At 32.2% G+C, this 25,723-nt stretch overlaps 3 protein-coding genes across 3 annotated transcripts in view; 2 read left to right on the top strand and 1 right to left on the bottom strand.

The window, feature by feature from the left end:
* Positions 1–7,678, bottom strand: part of LOC132758428 (DNA-directed RNA polymerase I subunit RPA2-like) — a gene marked incomplete at its 3' end in the record, with an annotated part of 32,120 nt that extends 24,442 nt beyond the window's left edge. Inside the window, 6 exon segments of the mRNA XM_060750103.1 lie at positions 28–93; positions 1,496–1,615; positions 2,877–2,948; positions 3,380–3,439; positions 4,130–4,207; positions 7,525–7,678. Coding sequence (XP_060606086.1) covers positions 28–93; positions 1,496–1,615; positions 2,877–2,948; positions 3,380–3,439; positions 4,130–4,207; positions 7,525–7,596 — 468 coding nt within the window.
* Positions 7,663–14,239, top strand: LOC132758429 (aquaporin-11-like). Its single transcript, XM_060750104.1, has 4 exons — positions 7,663–7,727; positions 9,959–10,674; positions 11,636–11,783; positions 12,497–14,239. Exons 2-4 carry the CDS (start codon positions 9,993–9,995, stop codon positions 12,648–12,650), a joined length of 984 nt encoding a protein of 327 aa, XP_060606087.1. The 5' UTR covers positions 7,663–7,727; positions 9,959–9,992; the 3' UTR covers positions 12,651–14,239.
* A 7,040-nt stretch (positions 14,240–21,279) lies between these two features.
* Positions 21,280–25,404, top strand: LOC132758426 (putative ferric-chelate reductase 1 homolog). The gene is made up of 6 exons (XM_060750102.1): positions 21,280–21,679; positions 22,070–22,194; positions 22,650–22,792; positions 23,172–23,300; positions 23,741–23,838; positions 24,122–25,404. The coding sequence occupies exons 1-6, from the start codon at positions 21,466–21,468 to the stop codon at positions 24,217–24,219; spliced, it is 807 nt and encodes a 268-aa protein (XP_060606085.1). The 5' UTR covers positions 21,280–21,465; the 3' UTR covers positions 24,220–25,404.
* The last annotated feature ends 319 nt before the right edge of the window (positions 25,405–25,723 follow it).

The following is a 25,723-nucleotide window of genomic DNA, read 5'->3' as shown; positions in this document are numbered from 1 at the left end:
ATAACTTTCTAATATGTTAATGCCTACCTCTGCCTCTTCTCCATGCTTGATCAGTTCTTTTGGCGACATCTTGGAAAGATGACACATCTCACTCTGTTATTACATATATATGCACATATTAGCTCATTATGATGAATTGAAACAACCCAATAATATATATAAATATTAATCTTGACACAAAATATTAACATAACACATCATCAGGCACTTTTTTATGTATAAAGTATTGTTTTCATAGATTATACACTTTTAGCTCAAATGGCTTGATTTGTTATAAGAACAGTCTTACAAGAAAAGACATCATTGCGCCTTGTGTTATTTATACACTGATCTCAATGTTATATATGTGACTCCCCATGATTTAAATTTTGTTCCAAATCAATTGCCACATTATGATTGGTAAAAATGCTTAAAAACAGTGATCGCTAATTACACTCATACTCAGTGCTACATATAGCCATAAATCATTCTTAAATACAGTGACAATGTAAGTGTAGCCAGCACTAAAGCAACCTTTAGTGCTTTCAAACCATATACAGTCAACTATCGTTATCTCGACATCGCTTTTCTCGATATTTCGTTATCTCGATGAAATTTTGAAAGTCCCGATTTTCTTCCTTCTTTATCTATATTGGAAATATTTGTTTATCTCGATATTTCTATTTCGATATTTTCAGTATCTCGATGTAAAATTTCAGCCCCAACAGTTATTTTCACACTACTATCCTTTGTTTATCTCGACTTCGTCTGTTCCCTTCAGACGTGTGAAAAACACAATCTAGACGATAATTGCTCAATTAATAGCGCGTGTCATAATGACGATTATGTTTGTAACAAGTTTAGCTGTTTTTATAAAAGTTAATCTATTTAGCGTGTTGATTGACTTATGTCCACAATGAGTGAATTTTACATTCTTTTTAAATATTCGAACACTGTATCAATTCATTATGACTTTAAATGTAAATGAAAAAGTGAAAGTATAGAAACGCTATCGTTGCAATATTGTTTCACAACATCACCACCAAAATCAATCAGCGGTGGGACAATCTCGTGAAAGACCCGATAAATAACCCGGGAGGATATCCGGATCAACCATATCCGATATCCGATTCACTATATTGGTGTATTACTGAGTAAACCTCACTATGTGTTTTTATCACAGACACCCGTATTTCCGCTGGTAAACATCCGCTTATGTTACTTTGTTAAATATTGACTAGGCCTATGAAAACAAGACATGGGGATATTATAGTTTGTTTGACATAAGGTATGCACATGTCTTTTGTAAAAATCAGTTTCGCCTTGTTCTAACCCTAATTTGTTTATCTCGACATTTCGTTATCTCGATATTTTTTGGACGGTCCCAATGACTTCGAGATAACGAGAGTCGACTGTATCTCATAGCAAACAAAGCTGGCTGTAATAGCCAATGGTTTAACTTATGTACAGCACATCTAAATAAATCTTAAAACAACATAAGTAAATTGTAGATTACCTTAACCATGATAGGTAACTGACCCAGGACTTTGGGTATGGGCGGCCCAGCCTGTCCATTCACTGTGTATCCTATCTGGACCTGTAGTGGGCCTTTGTAACTTGTACCTCGAGATCTGCACTAAAATAAGAGAAATGGACATGCTATAAAATCAGTTTTAAACTATATTACATATAGAGTAAGAATGCCTATCATACTGTAGATATTCCCTGATTTCAGATAGGAAACTTACAAGCATTGAATATAGGTAAGGCACTGTTTATTTGCCATATCTATGGATGCTAAACAGCAGAAAATTTTTACAATATGTTGTTACATTTAAACTAGAACTTGAGTCGGATGTGTCGCCTTGTGAACAATATAGTTTAAGAGAAATGTCCAGGACAAAAATGAAATATGAAAATTAACAAAGGGCAATAACTCACAAAATAAGTGCAGAGCAGCAGTTTCTGTGCACTGCACTTCTTATCAATAAGATCTATCATCCTATGAAGTTTCAAGTCTATAGCTTTTATATTTTATGAGAAATGGCCTGGACAAAAATAAAGTATGAAAATTAATAAAGGAAAGATAAGAAGTGCAGAGTACCGGTTCTTGTACACTGCACTTTTTCTTTATTAATGAGATCTATCATCCTATGAAGTTGAAAGATCATAGTTTTTATACTTCAGGAGAAATGGCCTGGACAAAAAAATAAAGTATGAAGATTAACAAAAGGGCAATAACTCAAACAAGAGCTGTCGGTAGGACAGCAACGCTTGACTATTCTTAGTGCTTGATAGTAAAAAAAATGCTTGATACAGTTACCTCCTCCTGTTTACAGGTTGGGGTTATGATGGTTAACAAGTGTGCAAAGTTTCAAAGCCATATGTCAATGGACTTTGAAAATATTTGAACTATTACAAAAACTTTAACATAAGTGGTTACGCCGACGCCGACGCTCGGGTGACTGCAATAGCTCTACTTATTCTTATCGAATAGTCGAGCTAAAAATAAGAAGCGCAGAGCAGTTTCTGTGCACTGCACTTCTAATCAATTAGATCTATCATCCTATGAAGATTCATGTCCATTGCTTTTATACTTTAGGAGAAATGGCCCATAACATACAATGAGCAGGTAAAGGGTTAATATTCTAAAATAATCATGATTTGCACATGTAATAGAGGATACTGAATGAGTGTAGGTTGCATTCTGAATTTATTGAACAAGTTGAATGAAGTTATATTTTGCAAGCCTCTGGCGAGCATAGTATTATCTTAGACTTAGTCAACAAGTTCGATAAGTTAAGCAATAAATTAAGTAGAGAAGCTACACAAATAATATAATATTCTATTTATTACACTTTATAATCATAAAAGCGGAATGGGTATGTGATAAATACCTCTGCTGGGTAGACCTTGGCTGTCCTGCATATTGCCTTCTCATGAACTTTGGGACTGCCAATTATAATATCCTACATAAAAAAAATACAACTTTGATAATTACAGATAAATAGGTAAACAATATTATTATACCTTGGATTCAATTCTTAATGTTTACCTAATTACTTCATAATTATGTGTACTTGTCTAACAAAGAAAAAATACCAAGGCAAAAGGTAAACTATAAATATCTTATTCAGCCCCTGAGGGAGGTTTCTTTGGTAGAGTTTTAAATCTCACACAAAATCAAACACTTTGAATAAAGCACTGAGGTGACATATAACATATTCCTCCATCATCCTCTATCAGCGAGGCTGGAAAAACACCAAGTATAAGTAAGTGTTGGTGTGTTTTAAAACCAAACAAAAAATCTTAACTGGTATGTAACTATGTAAAAAGAATAACAAAGATATATTATTTGATGTCCAATCCAAATTTTAATTTGAATATTTGTTAACAGTACCTGAAGGCTTAGAGCTACACGATCACCATTTGGCAAGGAAAACTCCACAGGTAATGAATTCTGCAATATGAATAATGAAAAACTAGTTTACAATAATTTAAGAAAAATCAAATTATTGCATAAATATATAATTTTGTACTTTATACTACTAGTTAGCTCTGTAGGAACAATTGCCTGATTATTGTTATTCTATGACAAAGATTTGCAAAATAAGAAACCCCTATACTATAACGGGTAATATTTCGTACTTCTTGACATGTATTAAGGATAGAAATAAATAACACAGCCACATATTGGCGTAATTGGCCTATCATCGATGAATAACTGAATATTGATATATCAAAAGCCTAAAATACAATTTATCTATGACATAAATCAAAGTCAATAACTATTACAATTGAAAACATTTGAATATGTGATATAAACTGTCACAATTGTGTCATGCATGCTTGTTTTTGTCTTTACAAATACAGCATTCTAAAAGAAAGTCAGTTTTCTTGTTATTTCTTCTCATTGACCTTAGAAAATTAAATTCTAAATTCAAAGTCGCCAAGAAAAGGGGTTTGAAGTGACTTCTCCTTTCAGACAAAAAAAGGGAGATATGCTATGAAATTGATGCATTTATATTCCAAATTGCAAATCAATATTGAATCACTTGTTGAAAATTGATGATATATTTATATTGATATCAAAACTTCCACGGCAAGCCCTTTTCAATAACATAAAGAACAAATAGAGGAAATGACTTACCTCAATGATTTTTCCCAATCCTTCATGTAAAATACAGTTGAAAGATTCAATGTGCGGCCTAACAAGATCTTGAAGATTCTGAAAGCAGTTATAAGCGTCTCAAGAAATAATTTATGTAAAAAAGAATGTCAATGTCTGTTAAGGCAATATAAACCAAAAATATTAGACATATGCACTTGTCAAAGACTTTAATGTTTGAGGGTCACAATCAATGTTTAAATGATATTGCTCAAATATCTATAGCAATTAAAACAATAAATTACAAAAGATGTCTAATACAAATGTACATGTATCTTGCCTTTAAAACTTTAATAAACAGTTCATCAAATGTTTGTTAAATTGCAGATTTTCCCTTTTTCTGCTTTATAGCTTTATATTAATTTCCCCCTTCAGTATTTAACCGCTGCTTGTTCTATAAATTAAATAAAAAAATTGCCGATATTTGTAAAATTGTATGACAAATCACCACTAAAAAAAATGTAAGTATACTGGTAGGGGACCATCAACTGCACACTTTTTGAACATTTTTCCATACAGATTTCATTATTTTAAAGCTTGAGTTCTAAAAAATGACACAGTACAGATAGGTTCTCCTTGTAACTAATTTGTTTATTTCTATATAAGTATTTATGTTGGCACATATATCTGAGGCCCGTCAAGGAGGGTATCAAAATTACCTAAATTTGTCCACACTACAGTATCATGTGTACGGACAGATATGCACATGACGTTGATTTAATCCAGATTAATGCTTGGGTGTTTTAATTAGAAACAACTGGTATAATTTTTCAAATGAAGTTACCAAAAGGCAAGTCCTGCTCAACTTCAAATTTCCCCTCTAGTTATATTCAGGAAACAATATACAATGTATTTGAAGTTCATAAAAATTATGTTGTTACTTAAAGTTCTTAACAGAAATGTGACCAACATCTTAATTTTGCTCAAGTTTATTGTATTTTACATATATTTGGATTAAGTATTCTGTTTTTGGCAATTATATTTTTTGACAATAGTTTGACACTGAACATTTGAAGTTTTCTCTGAAATGTATGCTGACAGTTGTTGGCGCAATAAAGAAGTTACTTAACCTATCTTTTTTTATACTTTGCATATATAACATATTTTTTAAGAACTTCAAAAATTATGTGTTATAAAACATGAACAAGAAGCGCCACAATGCGACGAAAACCAGGTTTTCAACGACCAAGTTTTGATGTGACAGCAATCAATAGGTCAAAGTGCACTGAAGTTATTGAGTAGCAGCTGAAAATTCTATTGTCAGCAAATGACCTTGAACTTGCTCCCAGATATCTAAATGGCAATCCAAAGCTGCCACTCAGCAAGTTTGGTGTTAAAAGGTCAAAGCAAACTAAAGTTATAACATGAAAACTAAATACATTAACCTTGATCACAGACACCTGGGTAGCAATCCCAAGCTTCCTCTTGATATAAGCTATCCATACACCAAGTTTGGTGTCAATAGGCCAAAACAAACTCAAGTTATTGAGCAGAAACTGAATTTCTATTTTTAGTAACAGTGACCTTGACCTTGATCACAGACACCTGGGTAGCAATCAGAAGCTGCCTCTTGATATAAGCTATCTATACACCAAGTTTGGTGTCAATAGGCCAAAGCAAACTCAAGTTATTGAGCGGAAACTGAATTTCTATCTTTAGTAACAGTGACCTTGACCTTGATCACAGACTGCTGGCTAGCAATCCCAAGCTGCCTCTTGATATAAGCTATCCATACACCAAGTTTGGTGTCAATAGGCCAAAGCAAACTCAAGTTATTGAGCGAAAACTGAATTTCTATTTTTAGTAACAGTGACCTTGACCTTGATCACAGACACCTGGCTAGCAATCCCAAGCTGACTCTTGATATAAGCTACACACAAAGTTTGGTGTCAATAGGCCAAAGCAAACTAAAGTTATTGAGCGGAAACCAAAAGTTGACGCCCGCCCACCTGCCGACTTCTGCATTTCAATAACCCGGTTTTCGTGAAAACCTGGTTAAAAAGGGGAAATAATTATCAAAAAAGTGACAATAAATAAATATTTTTCTATCTGTTTATGTCATTATATTATAATCAATGAACAAACAACGTTTAAATGAAATATCATTATTATTTTTCTAGAAATATGATATTTATTTTTTCATTTTAACCTGCCTGTTAAAATAATAATATGATCTTATACATGAATAAAACTTATAAGTCCTGTATATTGTAGTTTTTTGACAACAATGGAAAAATTCTCAAGTTTCCCAAATTGCTACACAATTTTTCCCCATTGAGGCCAGGAGCCCTTTTTTTAAAATATTTTGAAGTTGTGCATTCATTGAAATTAATCTTTAAACAATCAGCCAGGGAACTAGGACTGTTAAATGGCAAGGTTAAGATATTGGAAAACGCCAAGATGTCACTAAAAATAGACACTGAGTATGGCAGTCATGCTCAGTGTTACGAAGATGCCCATATATTGATTGATTCTTCATAAGTCATTTAATGAATTAAAATTTTTGATATTCATTTTGAATTCTGTTCCTCGTCATACAGATTCCTTTTGGTCATCATGAAGCCTGTAAAAGCCAGATGATTCATTTTATTTACATTTCATGTAGAGTTTCGACCCTTGTCATAACCGGTTTATATGGTTTTTAATATGCATTTCTTTGTAAAAGACAACAACGAATTACTGTTTGAAGTAAATTTAAATATATGTTTTATCATTGAAATATGTTATGATTGTCTGCTATTAAGATAATGCAGAGAATATGTAAAAGTAAAACTGATAAAAATAACCCATTAAGAGCCTCAACATTCAGGCATGCACAGAAAAAAATAATTCCCATGTGACCAGGCCATGAAATTGCACAGTAAACAATAGGGCATGTAAGTAAATAAAGAACTGAATCAACAATATTTACCTGTGACTGGTTTTGTTGTTATTTACTTCAAAATGGACATTTTTTGCGTGATTCAGGCCAGGTGACTTTTTTATTTAAAAAAATTAAGTTCTATTTGACAGGAATAGATTTTGTCTGATAAACTGATTGTTTGGTAAATATGAAGGATCCCAGTATGTTAAATTTAAAAGAAAAAAGTAAATGGAACTTCTTAAAGATTTTTTAGCCAAGTTGACCCTGCTTAAACCAAACAATAAGACCTTCTGCAACACTGTTGCAAGGAGAACAGTTATTAAATTAAATTCTTTTTTAAAAAGTAACGTGACGACTTTATTTTAATGTCAAATTATAATTGCTATACAAAATCAACACTAAATAACAATGTTGACTAGTCGCGAAAACCAGTGATATAAATGTTTTTTCGTAGACACATACATTTATTAACCTTATATTAGTGGTATATGTGATATTTATAAAAATAAAAAACCTGATTCTGTGTTTCCTTTGGTCTGCCATAATCGCTGGCTGTCAAATTCTTAAAATTAGGTAAATTTTCCATTTTCACGTGCTAAGTAATCGGACGCTTGAATCGAGTTGTCTGATTAAGTGCGTTTGTTGATTGAGATTAAAATCCAAGGGGCAGCACTCTGTAAGACTTTGATGTGTCAGAAAGTTACTTTTATGAAACAGGTAGATCTGAATATCTTTTCTACGACTAATATTGAAAATGCCTCGTAAAATCTTGCTCTATAGAGACCATCAAATGACATTGAAGTGCCCAACATTGGCTTGCCACAGTGGACTGTACATTTTCCACAATTTTTTGGTGTCACTGTGGGAAATGCCAGACGGTTCAATCCACAACTTACACAAGAGTTGAAGACATAAAATTTCACTATTGAGACGTTTCACCCCCAAGATGGTTCAAATCTAGATGTTTCACTCCCACTTTTGTCAATTGTATAGACGATTCACTCCCAATTATTTTATTTCCAGATGTTTGACAGAAAAGATAACACCTTTAGCAGATCTATCTTAACACAGTCAAATAGATCAACACAAAATATTTGATAGATTTTATTTGGGACTAACAATGTATCTTTCTGTCCCAGATTCTATTTGTACATTCGCTACTGTAAAATGTATTATCAATATCTAAAAGTGAATGCTAATACAGTTACGATGTCCGAAAATTTATGTAAAATGTTATATATATCGTCCGGTCATGTGTTTTGACGCTCATCTATTTTGACGCCATTTTTGTTTTGACCTAACAAATGACGAAAACGACCTCGCATGACGTCATAATTTGCTGACTGCACTGCAAGCATGTACTTACAACGTATAACTAAAACATGTGGAAAGACAGAGACATTTCACTGAAAATACTTCACCTTTATCAAATTTACTGTATTTTTTCATCTTTTTACTAATGCAAATTCAATCGATGTTCATGCAAGCAATAATTTTGCAAATAAAGCCTTTGAAAAATCTTGACCTGCCCTTTTCTGTTTCTATCCTCCATTTTAAAATGTCTTATGAGTGTCATGTGACCAAAACTTCAGCAAAGTGTCCTTAATATTCACTGTAGCATAAGGTGTACAGCTTATATTGTTTGAAAACGTTAATTGGTTTTTAATTGATACTGAGTAAAATTCATAATAGGTTAACTATTGTATATAAAGTTTAAAAAAGAAAGAAAAAAATCATTTTTTCAAATCAACATATACATATCTTTGCAACATCTTTCATTTTAGATATATTTTTCAGCCCTGTAAGCCAAATACAGATGCTATTCATCAAGATTAATGGTAAATACATTCAAAGTGAAAGAGACAGGTGCACCTATTAAGACCACTGCTAGGGTGTATGGCATTCCTAAATAATGGACAGTTTTATATGAAATAAAACATAATTTTAAGTTTTCACGATGTTGTTTCATTGCATGTTTGCTCATTAAAAATATTCTTTTGCTGTTCATATTACGTTACAGTGAAATATCCTTTTAAAATAACCACCCAATGAAAAAGCGTCATTTCATATGACTGTAAACAGCAATGGATGCCTCCACGGTCTGTTTACTCAAGTACAAAACTTAACTGATTTTGAATTTTTAACAAACATAAAAATGGTTTGCAGTGATAAACAACATGCCATAGTAACTTTACATTGTATATTATTTAACGATCAAGTTCAATATAAAAAAATTGCACTAGTTAAACAGCTTAAGGGCGTCAAAACTAATGACTCTAGGATATATACCGACAATAAATAAATTTTGATTTGATTTGAAGTTAGAAAATACACTGAAGATAAAAAATGCAATCAAATGATAAAATGTACTTTTCCTGTCAAAATCATACATGTGAACTTTTTTTGATGATCATGTTGGAGATTTTTCTTCAAAAAGAGGGAGAATTTAGAATTTGCTATAAACAAAGAAGAAAGTTCGGACATCAAAAGGAGGGAGATTTCTTAAATTTATGAAAATACCCCTTATTTTAAGAAAAATCTTTCAAAATACATGTATGGCTGCAGAAAGTGGGAGTCACCCGCTAATAGTGGGAGAGTTCACATGTATGCTTTTAATTATCGCAGTACACTTTACAGTACTGATCAATCAATAAAAGACTTCTTCCAATTATGGTATTTAAATAGTAATCTTATCACCTAATCAACCCCGAAAAAACTATGATTAATTTAATCACTAAATATTAGTTGAATGTAAAAATCAAATGATCAGTAACTGTTGTTTATTTGACCATTAAAAAATGAGGCACCAACAACTTTTCAATGCAAATTAAAGTTATACCAGTGCCATGAATTTTCATAAATCCAAATACTTAAAGTTAAAATATATATATTTTACAGAATTATCAATATGTTTATATAGTCTAAAAATGTGGTGTTTTTTTTTACAGATCTAACAAAGCACTCAAGGTCAACTTCTAGAAAATGGAGACATTGTTAGAGGACAAACAATATGCCTTTGGCTGGAATAAAATGTTTGAATCAGTGACAGGATGGGACCCTGGAAAGGAATTTCTACCAGCACTGCCAGCGGCAATATTTATATACATGTCTGCTTATATCATTGGCCTTTTACTGCACACTTTTACGAGAATGGTCGTACCTTCATCGGTTAGAATATACGTTCTGGACTTTGTTAAAACAATGACATTCTGTACATTCCCCTTTGGGCATGGCATTATGAGAAAAAATTACGGGGAATCAGGATACATGAGTGCCATGGTTCCAACCATGTTTCTGTCGCTGATGACGTTAAGAGGTGGCGACGGAAACCCAATATCTGTCTGGCTTCAGTACTACAGGAGAATCATTCCACTTTGGAAATGTATCCTTAAAACATTAATCCAGATCGCTGCAGGATTTGCAGCATACCGTCTCGGCATCTACATACTTGGGCTTGAACTTCATCCGATGTATGTAGCACGTGTCAAGGAGTACTATGATGAGTTTTGCTCCACGGATCTCCATGTACCTGTATATGTTGGATTCTTGATTGAATTTTGTGCAGTGATCTATGACTGCTGGTTCGTGAACCAGACTTTTACAAGGAACCTTTATTTTGATACTGTCATCAAGGTGGTTAATAGTGGCCTACTTGTCGTATCAGGTAAAACAATTTTTAATACTCTTGATATTTTGGTGTACAAGAGATTAATGCTCATGAATCAGCTTTAAAGGCAAGAATATTCTTTAGTTTAAAAAAAAGTGGATTTTAGAACATTTTAAGCAGATTGAATAAGCAACAGATTTGTTTTAGCACAATACCTTACAAGGAAAGTCAAAGTGTTTTGTTTGTAGACTTTTTATTTATTTATCAATTAGCTGATGTAGTAATTTGATATTTGCATTGTATCAAATAAGTTTATTTAATACATTGTAACAAAAATTTGCAGGTTCAGTTGAAATTTGTATAATAAATATAATTGCTTAATAAAATATGTTAAAGAAAATTTAAACAGAGCTCTAAAGCTATATCTGATGAAATATTTTATAAAATTTTAAAAACAGTAAAAAATTATTTTTTATACCCATAGTTGGCTAATTCGTTACATAGAATGACTATATGTAATTTAATATACATGAATATTATACGTAACCAGAATAAAATGTCCTAGAACAAAATATTCAGCTGCTATTTTTAGTAAGTTTGGAGATGAATACAGGGATGCCAAACTCAATTATAATAAATACAGTGATAAATTTCTTTCATTCTAGGTATTCATTATTTATAAATCATTTTAATCACATTATAAACAATTATTTAACAGTTCACAAACATCAAAATTTAATGTTTAGCTCTATAAAAACACTTTAATGCTTGTGATGATAATGATTAGTCTATGTCAACAAAATCGACTGTGTGCTTTACTGTTAACTGCTAGATATCAAAAACATTTACATCAGCAATCCAAATTCAATTCCAAGACAAGTCCATTATTCAAATTTAGGTAGGGGAATTTAAAAAAAAATAATTTTATATTATGTATCATTATATGTTGTTAATGAAATGAACTGTAAAGATTCCTGTCAAGATTTCTCCTGTTACTGGATGTAGATTTTTTTTCCAGGTGTTCATCTAACTGGAATGTATATTCACCCGGCAATGGCAACAGGGCATACCTGGGGCTGTGGGGACACCTCTGGGGCAGCACATATCCTTATTTACTGGGTGGGGCCAATCATTGGAACATGGATTAGTTATCATCTTCAGAAAAGGTAAACAAAAATAATAGTAATGATAATAAAAGGTAATTTTGATTATATTCAAGCATTAAAATCTTTAATTTTCATTGGCTAACAGAATAGGCGGCCTAGTTGTTAAGGTAACCATGACCATAAGCTAAGTTATATTGTTGGTTAAAGTTCTGTGGATGGTGTTCGCAACAATGTATGCTCAATGAGAGTGGAAGTATTTATTACCAGAGTGCTTCAAATAAACTGCAAACTAACTTAGAACTAAAATTATTAATTTAGACATTACTATTTATTCATGAAGACATAACCATTGTTATTAAAGTCATTTCCATTTTTAATGAAGACATGTTTGCATGTTTGTTGTTCAAGGAGACATAATGATTGTTGAAGAAGGCATTGCCATTGTTAATGAAGACATTGTCATTGTTAATGAAGACATTGTCATTGTTAATGAAGACATTGTCATTGTTAATGAAGACATAGCCATTGTTAATGAAGACATTGTCATTGTTAATGAAGACATTGTCATTGTTAATTAAATTATAACCATTGTTAATGAAGACATGTCTGTTATTCAAGAAGACATAATCATTGTTAAAAAAGGCATTGCCATTGTTAAAGAAGACATTGCCATTGTTAAAGAAGACATTGTCATTGTTAATGAATACATTACCATTGCTAATGAAGACATTACTATTATTTATGAAGACATCATCATTGTTAATTAATTTCAGGTTCAGTCTCAGGGGAAAGGCAGTGAAAGGGTCCTCAAAGTCTCGTAGTCATGGCAACATGCAGTCAGATAAACAGAATGTTAATGGCTCAACACAAGTCAATGGACACAATAAAAAACAGAAGAATGGAAAGCGGAAGTTCTACAATAATTAATGGAGTTGCAGACAAAATATAAATGAGTGAACTATGTCCGAGATAAGATGTATTAATAAAATAATATAGAATATAAATACTTTAGTGTAGGACAAGGTGAACTCTGTGATAAAGGTGTACCCAAGCCATGTGACTTTAATTTCTATGTTTTTCGCATAATAAGTAATTATAAAAATATAGCATATTGTAAGTATGTGGAAAAAAGATATTATTTAGTTGTATTGGTATAATATTAAGATATTAAAGTAATGAAATACAAAAAATGTGCAGTCCAAGAATCATGAAAGATTTTCTACAGACTCCAACCATTGACAATGCCCACTCATTATATACACAATCGCATTTATTGCAAAGTTCATCTTGTACAATATTGTATATAATGTGTAATTTTGAATTACATACTTAATGATGTTTAAACTTTAATCTGCTGGATCAGAAAGTTATTCTTTGCCACTAGTATAGTTTCAGGCCAGCCTTTACTCTTGTACAGTCTGCCGAGGCTCTCTACTTATGGTTGCTCAGTTTTAGTATTTTGTTATTGAAATCCCTTATAAAATGTAATAGACAAATTGGTCCAGTGCACAGTCAGCGGGTAAGATGTTAATCTTTTAGTTTTATGTACGAGTTTTTGGAATATACAGGTACATATATTTAAATAATGATTGAATTACTGGATCCAATTCATAAAAGCCTAATATGCTTAAAAAAGTATTTTATAATTTGTTAATACATGTAATTAAAGTTAAAATATTTTGTCGCAAATATAGCAAAAACCATTCAGTATTATGTTTCTAATATATTTTAGCACTGATTTATCTTTTACTTATGCATCAAAAGATATTTTGTAAGTAAATTTTTCCAGTTTAAAGAATGATAATTTTGCTAATTCTAAAGTGAATTCAAATAAAAAAAAATTAAATGTGTCTTTATTGAAATTGTGATACAACACTTGTACATTATCATTTGTTAACTTTTGAAATACTATGGTATCATGTGTGATGTATAGAACATTAGTTATCTAAACCTTGTTATGTTGCCTGCTACAGAGTAACAGCGACTGTAGGAATCGCTTCTCAGTAATCTGTCCGTCTGTCTGTCTGTCCATAGCGACTCAAGTGACATTATAGGATGAATATCCATGTTCATTCTGTGCAGGCTTGTATTTGTGGGGAAAAGTTGCTTATGGGATGAAAATACATTGTTTATGAGAATTTTACGATGAAAAAATCTGTAACATCAACTCAGGGAGAATGTCAGTCCTTCCGTTACAGACTTTGTTCGAACTACTTCCCAATAACTGCTGGTGCAATTTCATCCAAACTTTATAGGAATGATCAGTACTAAATCTAGTTGTTTATATAATCAGCATTTTCCAGTTCAATGATTTTTGTAAGAGTTATGGCCCTTTAATGATTTTATTTTTTAAAACTTGTCTAGAATACTTCTCTTATATCTCTGGTGCAATATATATATATATATACAACTTTACAGGAATGATAAGTAGCTCATGTATTTGCGAATGTTACTAGTGTTATTGGTTGAATGATTTTTGGCTGAGGTTTGGCCATTTATAAAAAAATATGTTAGTTATACAGTACTTACAAAGATCACTTTTCTATCATCTGTCTATCTGTCACAAACTTGTCCTGACTACTCATCCAAAATTAACTGGTGCAATTTCATCATGATCAGTACCAAGTTAATTTGTGCATTTTGTCAGCATTTTCCAGTTCAATGTTATGCCCAAACTACTTCTCTTATACTAATTATTCAATATTTAATGTGTTTTCAGAATGATCTTTGACTGAGTTATAGCTCTTAGAGTTAGAATAAAAAATGTGATTGAACGTTTTGTGTCTCCTGCTTCACAGTAGCAGAGACATACTACAAAGTCGCAACATATACATTAAGGGAACAAACTGTCTTATCACCCCCCAAATACAACAACTGTATTGTCTTATCATCATGCGAAACAGGTGGTCACTGATTGCTCTTGTTCATGTTTTTCTTAATTTAAAATTTATCACCAATACATATCCAGTTATTGTTTTATTTACAATTAGTTGCTTAATTAGGATATTTGATTAACTCAACTTGTATTCATAGTTTGTGATTTTTGGCCATAATTGCAATTTCAAGTTTTCAAGGAAAAAAAAGAAGAGTTTTGCATTTTATTAAATAGAAAGAATTTTAGCATTTGTAGGTACAACAAATTTTTTTTAGCATCTCCTGTATGGTACTATGAAATAATTTTAGCAACTGTTGTATGATTTTAACATCTCCTGTATGGTATTATGATTTTTTTTAGCATTTCCTGCACTACAATATTAGTTCAAATTTAAGGTTCAAACCTTTGCCATCAGTATAGAGTCAGACCAGCTTGTACATCCATACAGTCTGACCAGTCTGAACATCCATACAGTCTGACCAGGCTCCAAACTGCTGTACGACCAGCTTGTACATCCATACAGTCAGACCAGGCTCCAAACTGCTGTACGACCAATTATCCAAATATATTTTGTATCCTGATATCCATAAATTTAATAATGGACTGTTTCTGTATAACAGTTGGTTGCCAGTTCATTTTGTAAAATTCAGCAATATATGGGTTTGTGTAATCATAAAAAGATATCATAATTTTAACAGTATTATTTTAATATTTTAGCATTTTAGATTAGTACTAAATGTCTTTATATAACTCGTCAATAAGTGCCATATTTTAGAGTTACACATTTTGTTAAAGAAATCCATTTGTAGCTTATTTTCAACATTATTTAATTGAATTTATAGGATAATTTTATAGTTAAATCTTAAAGACAAAAAATGCTTTTGTAAAAATAGAATAATTTATATGTGTATATTTTTTATGTTATTATAATATATAGTTGTGTGCGTGTGTTTGAACATTTTTATGCAATTTTTGTAAAGAGACCAAATATACTGTAAATTACAGTTTTTGCTGTGAATTTATGAAACATTCCATTTTCTTTTACTCTCATATTAAAAAAAAGCAACAAATGAACATATATTTAAATGGTCAATATATTGTTACATGTATTTAGATATCATTTATAAAGAAGAAATCTACTTATTTATTGGAGAATTTTTTTCAAAAATTTAGAATTTTGTAACCATGCCTAATCAGCATCAATATTATATGTATTATTATGACTCATATTATGTGGATTATCACTACTATATTTACTTACTTTATAACAGATAGTCAGTATTAAACACTTGGTGATTTTATTATTATTATCATTATTATTGTTCTTTAATCCATGTGCCATGTTGATAAAGATAGAAGATGTTAAAACATATCCTTGTGCTCTTTTTACTACAGTTGGCTTTAATAACATTGCTTTTGCTCAAATTGCTCACTTTTTTATATCATGTATATCTGTGCTTTTTGTTGATGGTGATTAATGTCACTTCTTTACTAAAGTTACTGTATTTATGCATGTTTATCATTTAAACCGTGGCGCAGAAGTGTAATAAGCCATTTAATAACAACAATATCACACTAATGTAATAACACTTTACATGACGTCAATTGCGTTATATACATACATAGCATTAAAGTGCTCTAATATTAGCGTCGCACTATAGGCGTGTCAATTAAAATGACTCTTTTTAACAGTTTACCATTCTTATTTTAAAGTTCAAAAACTTTAGTATTAAACGTACTTGTTTGGGTCGTCAGACCAAACAAATGATGGTAGCGAAATTTCAGACCCTGGTTCTCTTATTTGCAAAATCCGAAAGTAGTCCGAACTCCTCAAAGCGGTTACTTCCCTTTATAAGTACACTAACGCCGAAAAATTAAGGGGAGATCACTGCGTAAGGATTGTCAAATGACAGGCACATTAATTTTCAAGCCTTTTCTGGGAAGATCTCTAATATTGCATTTTTCTTTACAGATATACATGCTTACATTAAGCTATATGATTATTTACATCAGTGTTAAACAAGAGGTTTACCATGAACAAAATATCTTGAAATTAATAAGGGTTACAAACCCTAATTTAGAATAATATGATTTTCTTCAATCTGTTATATTAAAATTTTCCATGGTAGAGGGGTTACACGCTCGTTTAAGAAGCAAGGGTCTGGAGTTCAAATCCTAGGCAACTCATGTTTTTTGTTGTTTTTTATGTTGTTGTTTTTTTTTTAATTGTTTAAGCCAAATAAACATTGAAGTGAATATTAGTGTTGCAATTAGCCTTATAGCCAGTTAACTACATTTATAACACTGGAAACAGCATTGGTGGCACTATAATACAAAAACAAATTGGTTTATAATCTCACAACCTTCATCTTTCTGACATCCTGAGACCCAAACAAATTCAGCCTCTTCTGTGCTTTAATTTTCTTCTTTTGGTTTTCAGAAAAATATTCTCATAAATTATAGATTTAAGGCATAAACTTTCACAAGTAATTTTGTTTGCAATAATGAGAGCAATTGTTCATCAACCTTCCCATTTCATGTTGTTTTTTTTTAATTTTTTTTTTTCAACATTCTGATACTGAATTATATTTTTCTTAATTATTTTTTTTTTATTATCAAATTAAGCCTGCAAGGGTGGGAGGGGGGAGTTTGTTACCATGAATCAAATGAAGTTAAGAGACAAAGTTTGTTGAAAATTAAAGATGGCTGACAGTGCACAGTACATAAAATAAACTTCACCGATTAAGTAGGAAGATAAAAAAGCTTTTTTGAAAACTCTCTCACATGTATCTGTCTGTCATATTAGCTCTTGCCTAAGTTCATATCATGTAATGTCAGAAACATTGTTGTCAGTTGTCAGCTGTTGTCAGATGTATTTTTTTAGGATCTCACCTGTAACAAAAGTGATGCTTTCTCTAATGATACATGGATATAAACTGTGTTTTTTTTTGTTTTTGTTTTTTTTGTTGTCTTTTATGTATTTTATGTGTTCTAGTCCTTTAAGCTCGACTAGTGGAAGAATAGGTAGCATTATTGTACCCAACACTGGTGTCCGCCTCACTCTAGTTAATTTTCTCAGGTTTTTGTGTGCAAAGTGTTTTCCCCAAGAGTACTGTAAAGAATGAGTAGGAACTTTCACTTATTTGAGAGCATAATAGGAGATCCCCTAACTTTAACATGGAGTTTGACAGAATTATGGCCCTTTTAGAACATAAAAAATTCTACATTACTAAGGCTCTTTGTTTTACTATCAAGCACTGAGAGAAGTCGAGCACTCTGTCCTACTGACAGCTCTTGTTTATGTGTTATATTTTTCTATAAATGAGCCGCGTCATGACAAAAACAATTTAGTGCGTTTGCGACCAGCATGGATCCAGACCAGTCTGCGCATCCGCGCAGTCTGATCAGGATCCATGCTGTTCGCTTACCAACTCTATTACAAGTAGAGAAACTGACAGCAAACAGCATGGATCCAGATCAGACTGAGCGGATGCGCAGACTTGTCTGTATCTGTGCTGGTCGCAAACGCACTATGTTGGTTTTGTCGTGGCGCGGCTAAAATGTAGATCTAATGTTTTGAGATAAGCAAGACCAGTTGTCCAAGTTCTTTTTTTTTGTTGCTCAAATGTAGCTTTAATTTTATGTTGTCTTTACTAATTTTGCAAAATTCATTGTTCATTTTTTACAATGTTTATGTTCAAATGGAATTCACCTGATTATGTAGAATACATTTGTATTGATATGACTGTTTAAAATATTTGGATGTATAGTATCTTTAATGTACATGAATTCAGATGGTGTTTTTGTAAACAGAAAAAAATGTATGTTGAAAATTATATTGTTATAAATACATGTATGTTTAAATGATAACCATGTATTATATTGAATTTCACGGTGAAGGTCTCAATTTTATTTGCAAAAATAAATATATACAAGTATACATTTGCATTTCTTATAACTTTATGAGTGACTATCATAAATAAAATAAGTTGCAAGTACACAAGTGTTTATGAACTTGACTATTTTACACTTTCTGCTCCTGTTTAAGAAAGATGTTAATGAAATGATATGGCTGGCAAATCAACACGACTCATGACAAAGTGCACGGCGGAAAATTCTGGAAAGTGTACGGCTAAAAATTTAAGGAAATGCCTGGATTTTTTTCTTCCAATAAAGTGCATTAATCTCTACATACTAGACTGTTGCCGATCTTGTGTGAAGGCTGTACATAGTTATGTGATTCTCCATAGTCTTTCCCCCCAACGGACTCATGACCAAACTTCATGGCATTTATTGATTAAATATGCAAACTTTGGAAACGAGATTTTTAATATTATTATGGACATTTATTTACTATGCCTGGGGATGCTTTTATTACATACAACCCTTCATACTGGTATCATACTGCTCAGGGAACTAAATGGTAACTTGCACGTGTTTCCGCTTGTACCCATCCAGTATTCTCCGCTTATAAACCAGGTTAGGGTAAACAGTAATGTTTACATATATTCAAAATAAACTTTTCAGTATAATAATTATCCCCCGCCGATGGAATCGGGAGGGGGATATAGTTTTGGCGTTGTCCGTCCGTCCGTCCGTCCGCTCTCACAGGAGAGTAATTATGTGGCTGGAGGGACAATAGGTAACTGTTCTTTCTCTTTGATGTCATTCATTCCGTAATGCTTTTATGTGGCTATTTTCTTTGCGTGGCTAAAAAGAACAATAGAGAGAACAATAGAGTAGCCACATAATTACTCTCCTGTTAGAACTTCCGTCCATCCGTCCGTATATCGTCGGCTTGTTCCGGTCAGACACTTTAACTCAGAGTTATGGCCCTTGATTAGTTATGCAGTATCCATATAGAAAAATATTTGTTTCCGCTACTACTGGCTGGAATTCAATGAAACTTTATGGGATACTAAGAGGAGATGTGCATATAGTCGCCTTGTTCCAGTCAGATACTTATAACTCAGATTTATGGCCCTTGATTAGTTATGTAGTATGCATACATCTCATTGGCATTTCCAGATTTTACTATTTAACACAAAGTTATGGCTCTGTTATTGTCCTGAATATTTATCAAGTTCAAAGAATATTACTGTTTATGCCATGATTAATATATAAATAAAGCCTTATGTCTTCAGTTGTTGTGTTAATAATAACCAGTACTCGGCGGGGGATATAAATTCAACGAATTTGCTTGTTAGTTTAACATCTAGGGATAATATATTATTTATGTATAAAGATCATTGCCTTTAAGCTGGACACTTTTATGCTATGTACTATAAAAACGCTTTGGGGCCTCCGTGGTCCAGTGGTTGTTCATTTGCAACTTACCGCTGTGTGTTCTAATTCCGTCAGGGACACTCGAATCTTCCATGCAAGGAAGCTATCTATATAGTTAGCTTACGGCACGACGGTGTTTCTACTCGGGTGCCGGCTCGTGCCTGAAATAATGCAAGAAGTGGTAAGGTGGTCTTCCTCAAGGAGTAAAGTTAGAAACAAAACATCTCTTTAGTGTGTCGAAGTAAGATACAATTGAGCAACCTTGCCATCAATGATAGATATCTTTATATACAAAATGCATTTCAGAAAATTGAAACAAACAGTAACTGTGAAAATAAAGGCAAAGTCATGGAGTTAATTATACATCTATATTTTTAACTAGAATATACCATACTAGAGGCAAGATTATGTAGATGTAGTTTTTTTTTTAAATCTTCAAATTGAATGACTCTGCACTCGGTAATCTATAGGCTTAAAACTTTGAGCCGTTACACGACTTTAACTTTAACATTTACCACGCTATGTATATATAAAATGTATTTGTTCATTTTTGCAAGTCCATCTTTCAAATTGGACAAAACTATCATTCTGAGGAAGAAGATCTAAACAATAACTGACTGACCAGTACATGCCATAATCAGACGGCACTTCCTAGCCATCCTAATTAGATTTAGTTGCCGCCAAGAGGCCAAGGTTAAATATTTACGATGTATCCGCTTTACAAATATTGTTTTTTATTCGAGAATAAAGCGATGACCGTATTTATTAAGTTAAAATTATGTCAAGAATGAAAAACATGATTTCAAGGAAATTCGGTTAAATAAATAAAAAAACAAGCAGGCGACAAATTTCCGAGACTGCAAAGGATTAATTCATACCAAGCAAGTGAATATAACAAAGAATAATAACCTGATCAAAACTGTGTAAAGTTTGCACAAAAATCTGATAAGAAATCTTTAAAGGTGTTCTTTCTGACCATGATCATTTAATAAACTTTATTACACATGTTTATTTTTTATTTTTTAAACCACTAACAGGGTTTACTAATTATTATATCATTTTAAAAACAGCCGGAAGTTAACGAAATATTTTTGGTGTTACAAAATAGTTATGAATCAATTTTTGACAGTTTCAGTATTTAATTGAGACATTGCTAAGCGATGTACAAATGAGTACGGTGACATTCGTGAGTAGTCGGAAAACTCCGTGTGTCTTATTTATAACTGAGACGGAAAAAGCCGGCAAATTACGAAGGCCGCCGAATAGACGCTCTTGACACATTCCATCCATTTCATATGGATGAGATATAGAAATACCCTTACTCAATACCTTAGGATAAACGCATTCATCAAATATGCAGCCCTCATCTAAACTCGTTAAAATGGACCAGCCTTTCTCTGTCCACCGTCAGTTTCATTCAAACCTTTCGCCGAGCAGGAGCACAGGATAAATTGTTTTTAAAAAATCAACACTATATAATATGAATTTCGGTACTTTGTGAATTTACAGGTTTTCTCGAAGTGTGTACGTATACTTTTCAAAGGACTCGACGAATATTTAAGATTATAATTTCGTGAAAAAATGGCAATGTTTTTAAGCTTTATATGTTTAATATTTGTATGGACCTCAGTGAGTGGTCACAGGACTGGAGCCAACCCAATGGCATGTGATACTATGAAGCCGGGTCACGGTGCTAACGTGAGAAGAACTACTGCAACTCCGTACATTATTGATACAAACTTGGACGGTTATGTACCCTGTACCCAGAACGGACAACGGGACTGCGGTGTTATTGGTGAGACTCGTTCGTTTTTTCTCTTTAACATTTAAAGGTCGCATCCCGAACATTTCTAATATGATCAACATAATTATAATTTTCTGCCTTTAGTGAAAATATCTTATGTTCCAATGCATAGGCACTAACTTTCAAATGCAAAAAAAAAAAAAGAACTGTTCGATTAATTATTTTGTATACATAAGATAACAGCTTTTTATATAAACAAAATAATTTATCGATGTTTAAAAAAAATCCTTGTGAAACGAATGCCTATGGTCCTATGTTTAATTTTACATTTCATTTTCGAGTTAGAATTACGAAGACCGCCCTGCGATGTTGTATTCCTCATTTTTTTAAAATCATCATCAACGACCTTGTCTTTTATCATACTGTCTGTCGTATTTTCAGTTCGTATTCGAGGACGCAGAGGGCGCTTCAATGCTCAGTTTAAGGGATTTCTCCTGCAAGCCCGAACAAAAACTCCCGACGGTCAACTCCGGTATATAGGAGAATATAGATATATGAACGGTCAGGTAAGGCTGCTAGTGATAGTTTTATATCCATATTCGTTATTCATACAGATTTACAAACTATCCGAATTTCATAAATGGGACGCAATTTTAGTTCAATTACAATAAACGTTTAATTTTCAATACAATCAACTTTATCTTGATATTGTATTACATTTCTGTATGTAATTTTGTGACTTGATAAAAATCCAAAACTATACGATGATTTAGTATATTGTTACAATTCGTGCATTTTTTTACACATTTTTCTCAACTGTCGGATTACTACAAGTTGAAATATTAAACTGCCAACATAGTCATACTTCAACAGCAGTTTCCTGAAATATATAATAGTTATGGACAGTATGTATATGTATCAATTAAGGTTTTAAAAGTTTTAAAGTTCTTTTTTTTTGCCTTGTTTTGTTGTTATTTTTCGGTGAAGTCTAAATATATTACATGCATATCTTTCGTAACAGCAAGTTGTTGGAAGGGCCAATCCAAATGTTATGCAGATGCAAGGTCAGTTCGGGAGAGGTCGCCGACAGGTGCCCCCAGGATTCAACCCCAACTTTAACCCAAATAATCCTTTTATGGGAAATCAAGCTAACCAAATAAACAAGTAAGTCGAATACCTGATAGTTAAATTCGTGGTATTCCAGTTTCATCTTAAGTATCAAAATATTAAGATTTTATTATATTTTACACTCGTAGCCTTAAGATGGGACCTCCTTCTGATGAAATTGATAAAGCTGACTAGTATTTAGTGCACATGTACACGTGATATTTGCTAATTTTATTTCTACTAAAGTGCATATATTTCTGTTTATCATATAAAATTTAAAACACAACAACATTTATATACAATGTAGCTAATTGCAATCAAATTATTTCGTTTATTTAACATTGAATTGTACTATTCATTCTATTTTGCAAGTCTAAAATCGTTAAATTTGTCAATATTATTCTAAAACATTTTAATGTTGTTTGCATATTTATAGCAATGTAATGTGCCAGAGGATGCAGTGTAACCGGGGCACAGGAGTGACCCACACCGAAAGTTCGCCCAAAAATATGGTGCAATTACAGTGGATACCGCCCGTGGGTTACAACAGGCCAGTTCAGTTTGTGTAAGTAGTAGTCTTGTCATCATATTTTTCAACTCCGGGTTACATATTATTATATTCATACTTTGCATTTTTTACATGAAGATATGCCTTGTTATGAGTAATACCAATGTAATCAAATTACATGCAATGAATGAGCAAATTCATAAATTTTAGTTTAAAATGATAATTTCAAATCCAGACGAAAGTAATGAATTTATAGAAATATTTTGTTTCGTGATTTTTTATTCTATAAACTGATATATATTTATATAGAAAAGGGTCATATTATTTCAGATTAATTTCAATCGTTCCAGATGCACGTGCATATATGTCCTCGTGACAAGGTTGAGAGTTATATAATTACCATAACATTTTGATGCACTCAATTTATAACAGGAAATCTAATTTATATACAAACGCTTAAATATTAATTCATTCCAATTGTGATTTTTCTCCCTCAGAGCGACAGTGGTGCGAGACTATAACACATTTTGGATGGGACATAGATCACGTGCAATCAGGTCACGCCCAGCTCTTAGACTCATCAATGGCGGTGTTGGTAAGTTATCTCTCAATTTAAACTTCTCGGACTTTTGTAGATTAATCAGTCAGAAATTCCATGCCTCATTGACATTTTAATTCATTTTAATTTCATTTCTTATCAGTTTACGCCGGCGAAAAATGAATTTGAGAATATCGTTAAAACTTAGTATAATTTCCCTGATGAAATGAGTATAAAAATAAAAAGATAAGAAATATTTTGAAAAAAAAAATATATTATTCCAGTATGAAATTTCTTAGATCGAGCATTACAAGTACATTTTTACTTCTGTCTTTTCCAGCCAACACAGCCAGATGGTACAGCAGCGCCACCAGGGCATCTTCCGGTATCGTCTTGTTGCTGACGTCATTATGTACATTATTTTATTTTTTTATGTGATACCATTGACTTTCGAAATATGTGCTAACTAAACGTGGTCTTTTTGTGTCAAATATCTACAAAGCATAATTTTGAGCAATAGATAACGAAAGGACGCCTGAAAAGTGTGGTTGCCAACAATTGCCGGATGACGGCGTTCCTTTCAACGTCTGCTGCAATGAATGATTCATATTATCACTTGAGATTGGACAATTCATGTGTTTCCCAAAGTCAGAGATGTTAACCTAATTACGAATATGAATCCAAAATGACTGAGTACTGACTATCAATTAACTAACTAATCTGATTTAAAAGATGTATTACCTTAAGCGGTATTTTCCCGGAGGCATATCATATATATACATGTATATATTCATATAACTTGGTATTTCATGAAATTATTTGCTGAAGGGGACATCTTTTTGCCCATTTACGTAGTACATTGTAATTAAATCTTTTTGAAAAGAAAAATTCTTTAGAAAAAAACAACAATAACCGATAAATTTCATACATTCACTTATGTGTGCGTGCGTGCGTGTGTGTGTTTTAATGTCCGTGTATGCGCACCTGGGTGAGTGTATGTGGTAAGTAATAGTTCACAGAATATTATTGTAAATTATCACGTATGTTATATCTATTCCAGTTTTGAGTTAATAAGCAGCTTTATTTGTAGATTGCATTTCTAATAAGCAATCGCCCTTAAATCAGTAGAAAGTATTAACGTGTATAGGGATTATATGACAACCAGTTTTAATTTAAAAAGTGGATGAATATAAAGGAAGCTTTGAGTGAACGGTGTTCGAGTGAGTGAGTGAGTGAGTGAGTGAGTGAGTGAGTGAGTGAGTGAGTGATTGAGTGAGTGAGTGAGTGAGTGAGTGAGTGAGTGCAAATGTATGGAAGAGTATAAAAACAAACGGAGAAACATCTCTGTACCCTAATGAACTTTCATAATTGATTTCGTTACCAATATTGAGTACTTGACATTCGTGACAGCTAGCTGTTGCCACATTTTCTAAAATGATTAATATTTTCATCAAAGAATGTTTTTTTTATCTTTTATTGGAAACTGAATTTATTATACATCAGTATGTCTGTTATTGCTCGAATGATTCATATTTTATACATGATTTTGTATGGTTTGTTAATAAAAGCTTTTTATACACCTCTGTTTTAGACTTTACGTTAAATTTAATGAAACATAGACTCATAAGCCATCCAGCTAACTTAAACTTAGCTTACGTTTAGCAAGTTCAGTAAATGTACTATATAACTTCCACATATTTTCCTTGACCCAAAGCATGTACATTGTATCATATATTAATACGACCAGTTAGAAGATTATGCTTTTGTATTTTAATGTAACGCATATTATAATAGCCTTTTGAGATTTTTATCCAGTAAAAACTACTAGATACAATGAACTTCAGTCATTCATTATAATCTGACCGTACAAATTTAACTTGGTAATCAAGCTGAACTTCCGGAAATAATGCACATGTTCATGGTAGACAGTAAAATATTTCTT

This window comes from Ruditapes philippinarum, unplaced genomic scaffold (genome assembly GCF_026571515.1).
Source record: "Ruditapes philippinarum isolate M1 unplaced genomic scaffold, ASM2657151v2 ctg644_1_1_1_1, whole genome shotgun sequence".
NCBI classification, from domain to species: domain Eukaryota; kingdom Metazoa; phylum Mollusca; class Bivalvia; order Venerida; family Veneridae; genus Ruditapes; species Ruditapes philippinarum.
The sequence above is the reverse complement of the archived record's forward strand: the minus strand, read 5'-3'. Positions and strand labels throughout refer to the sequence as shown.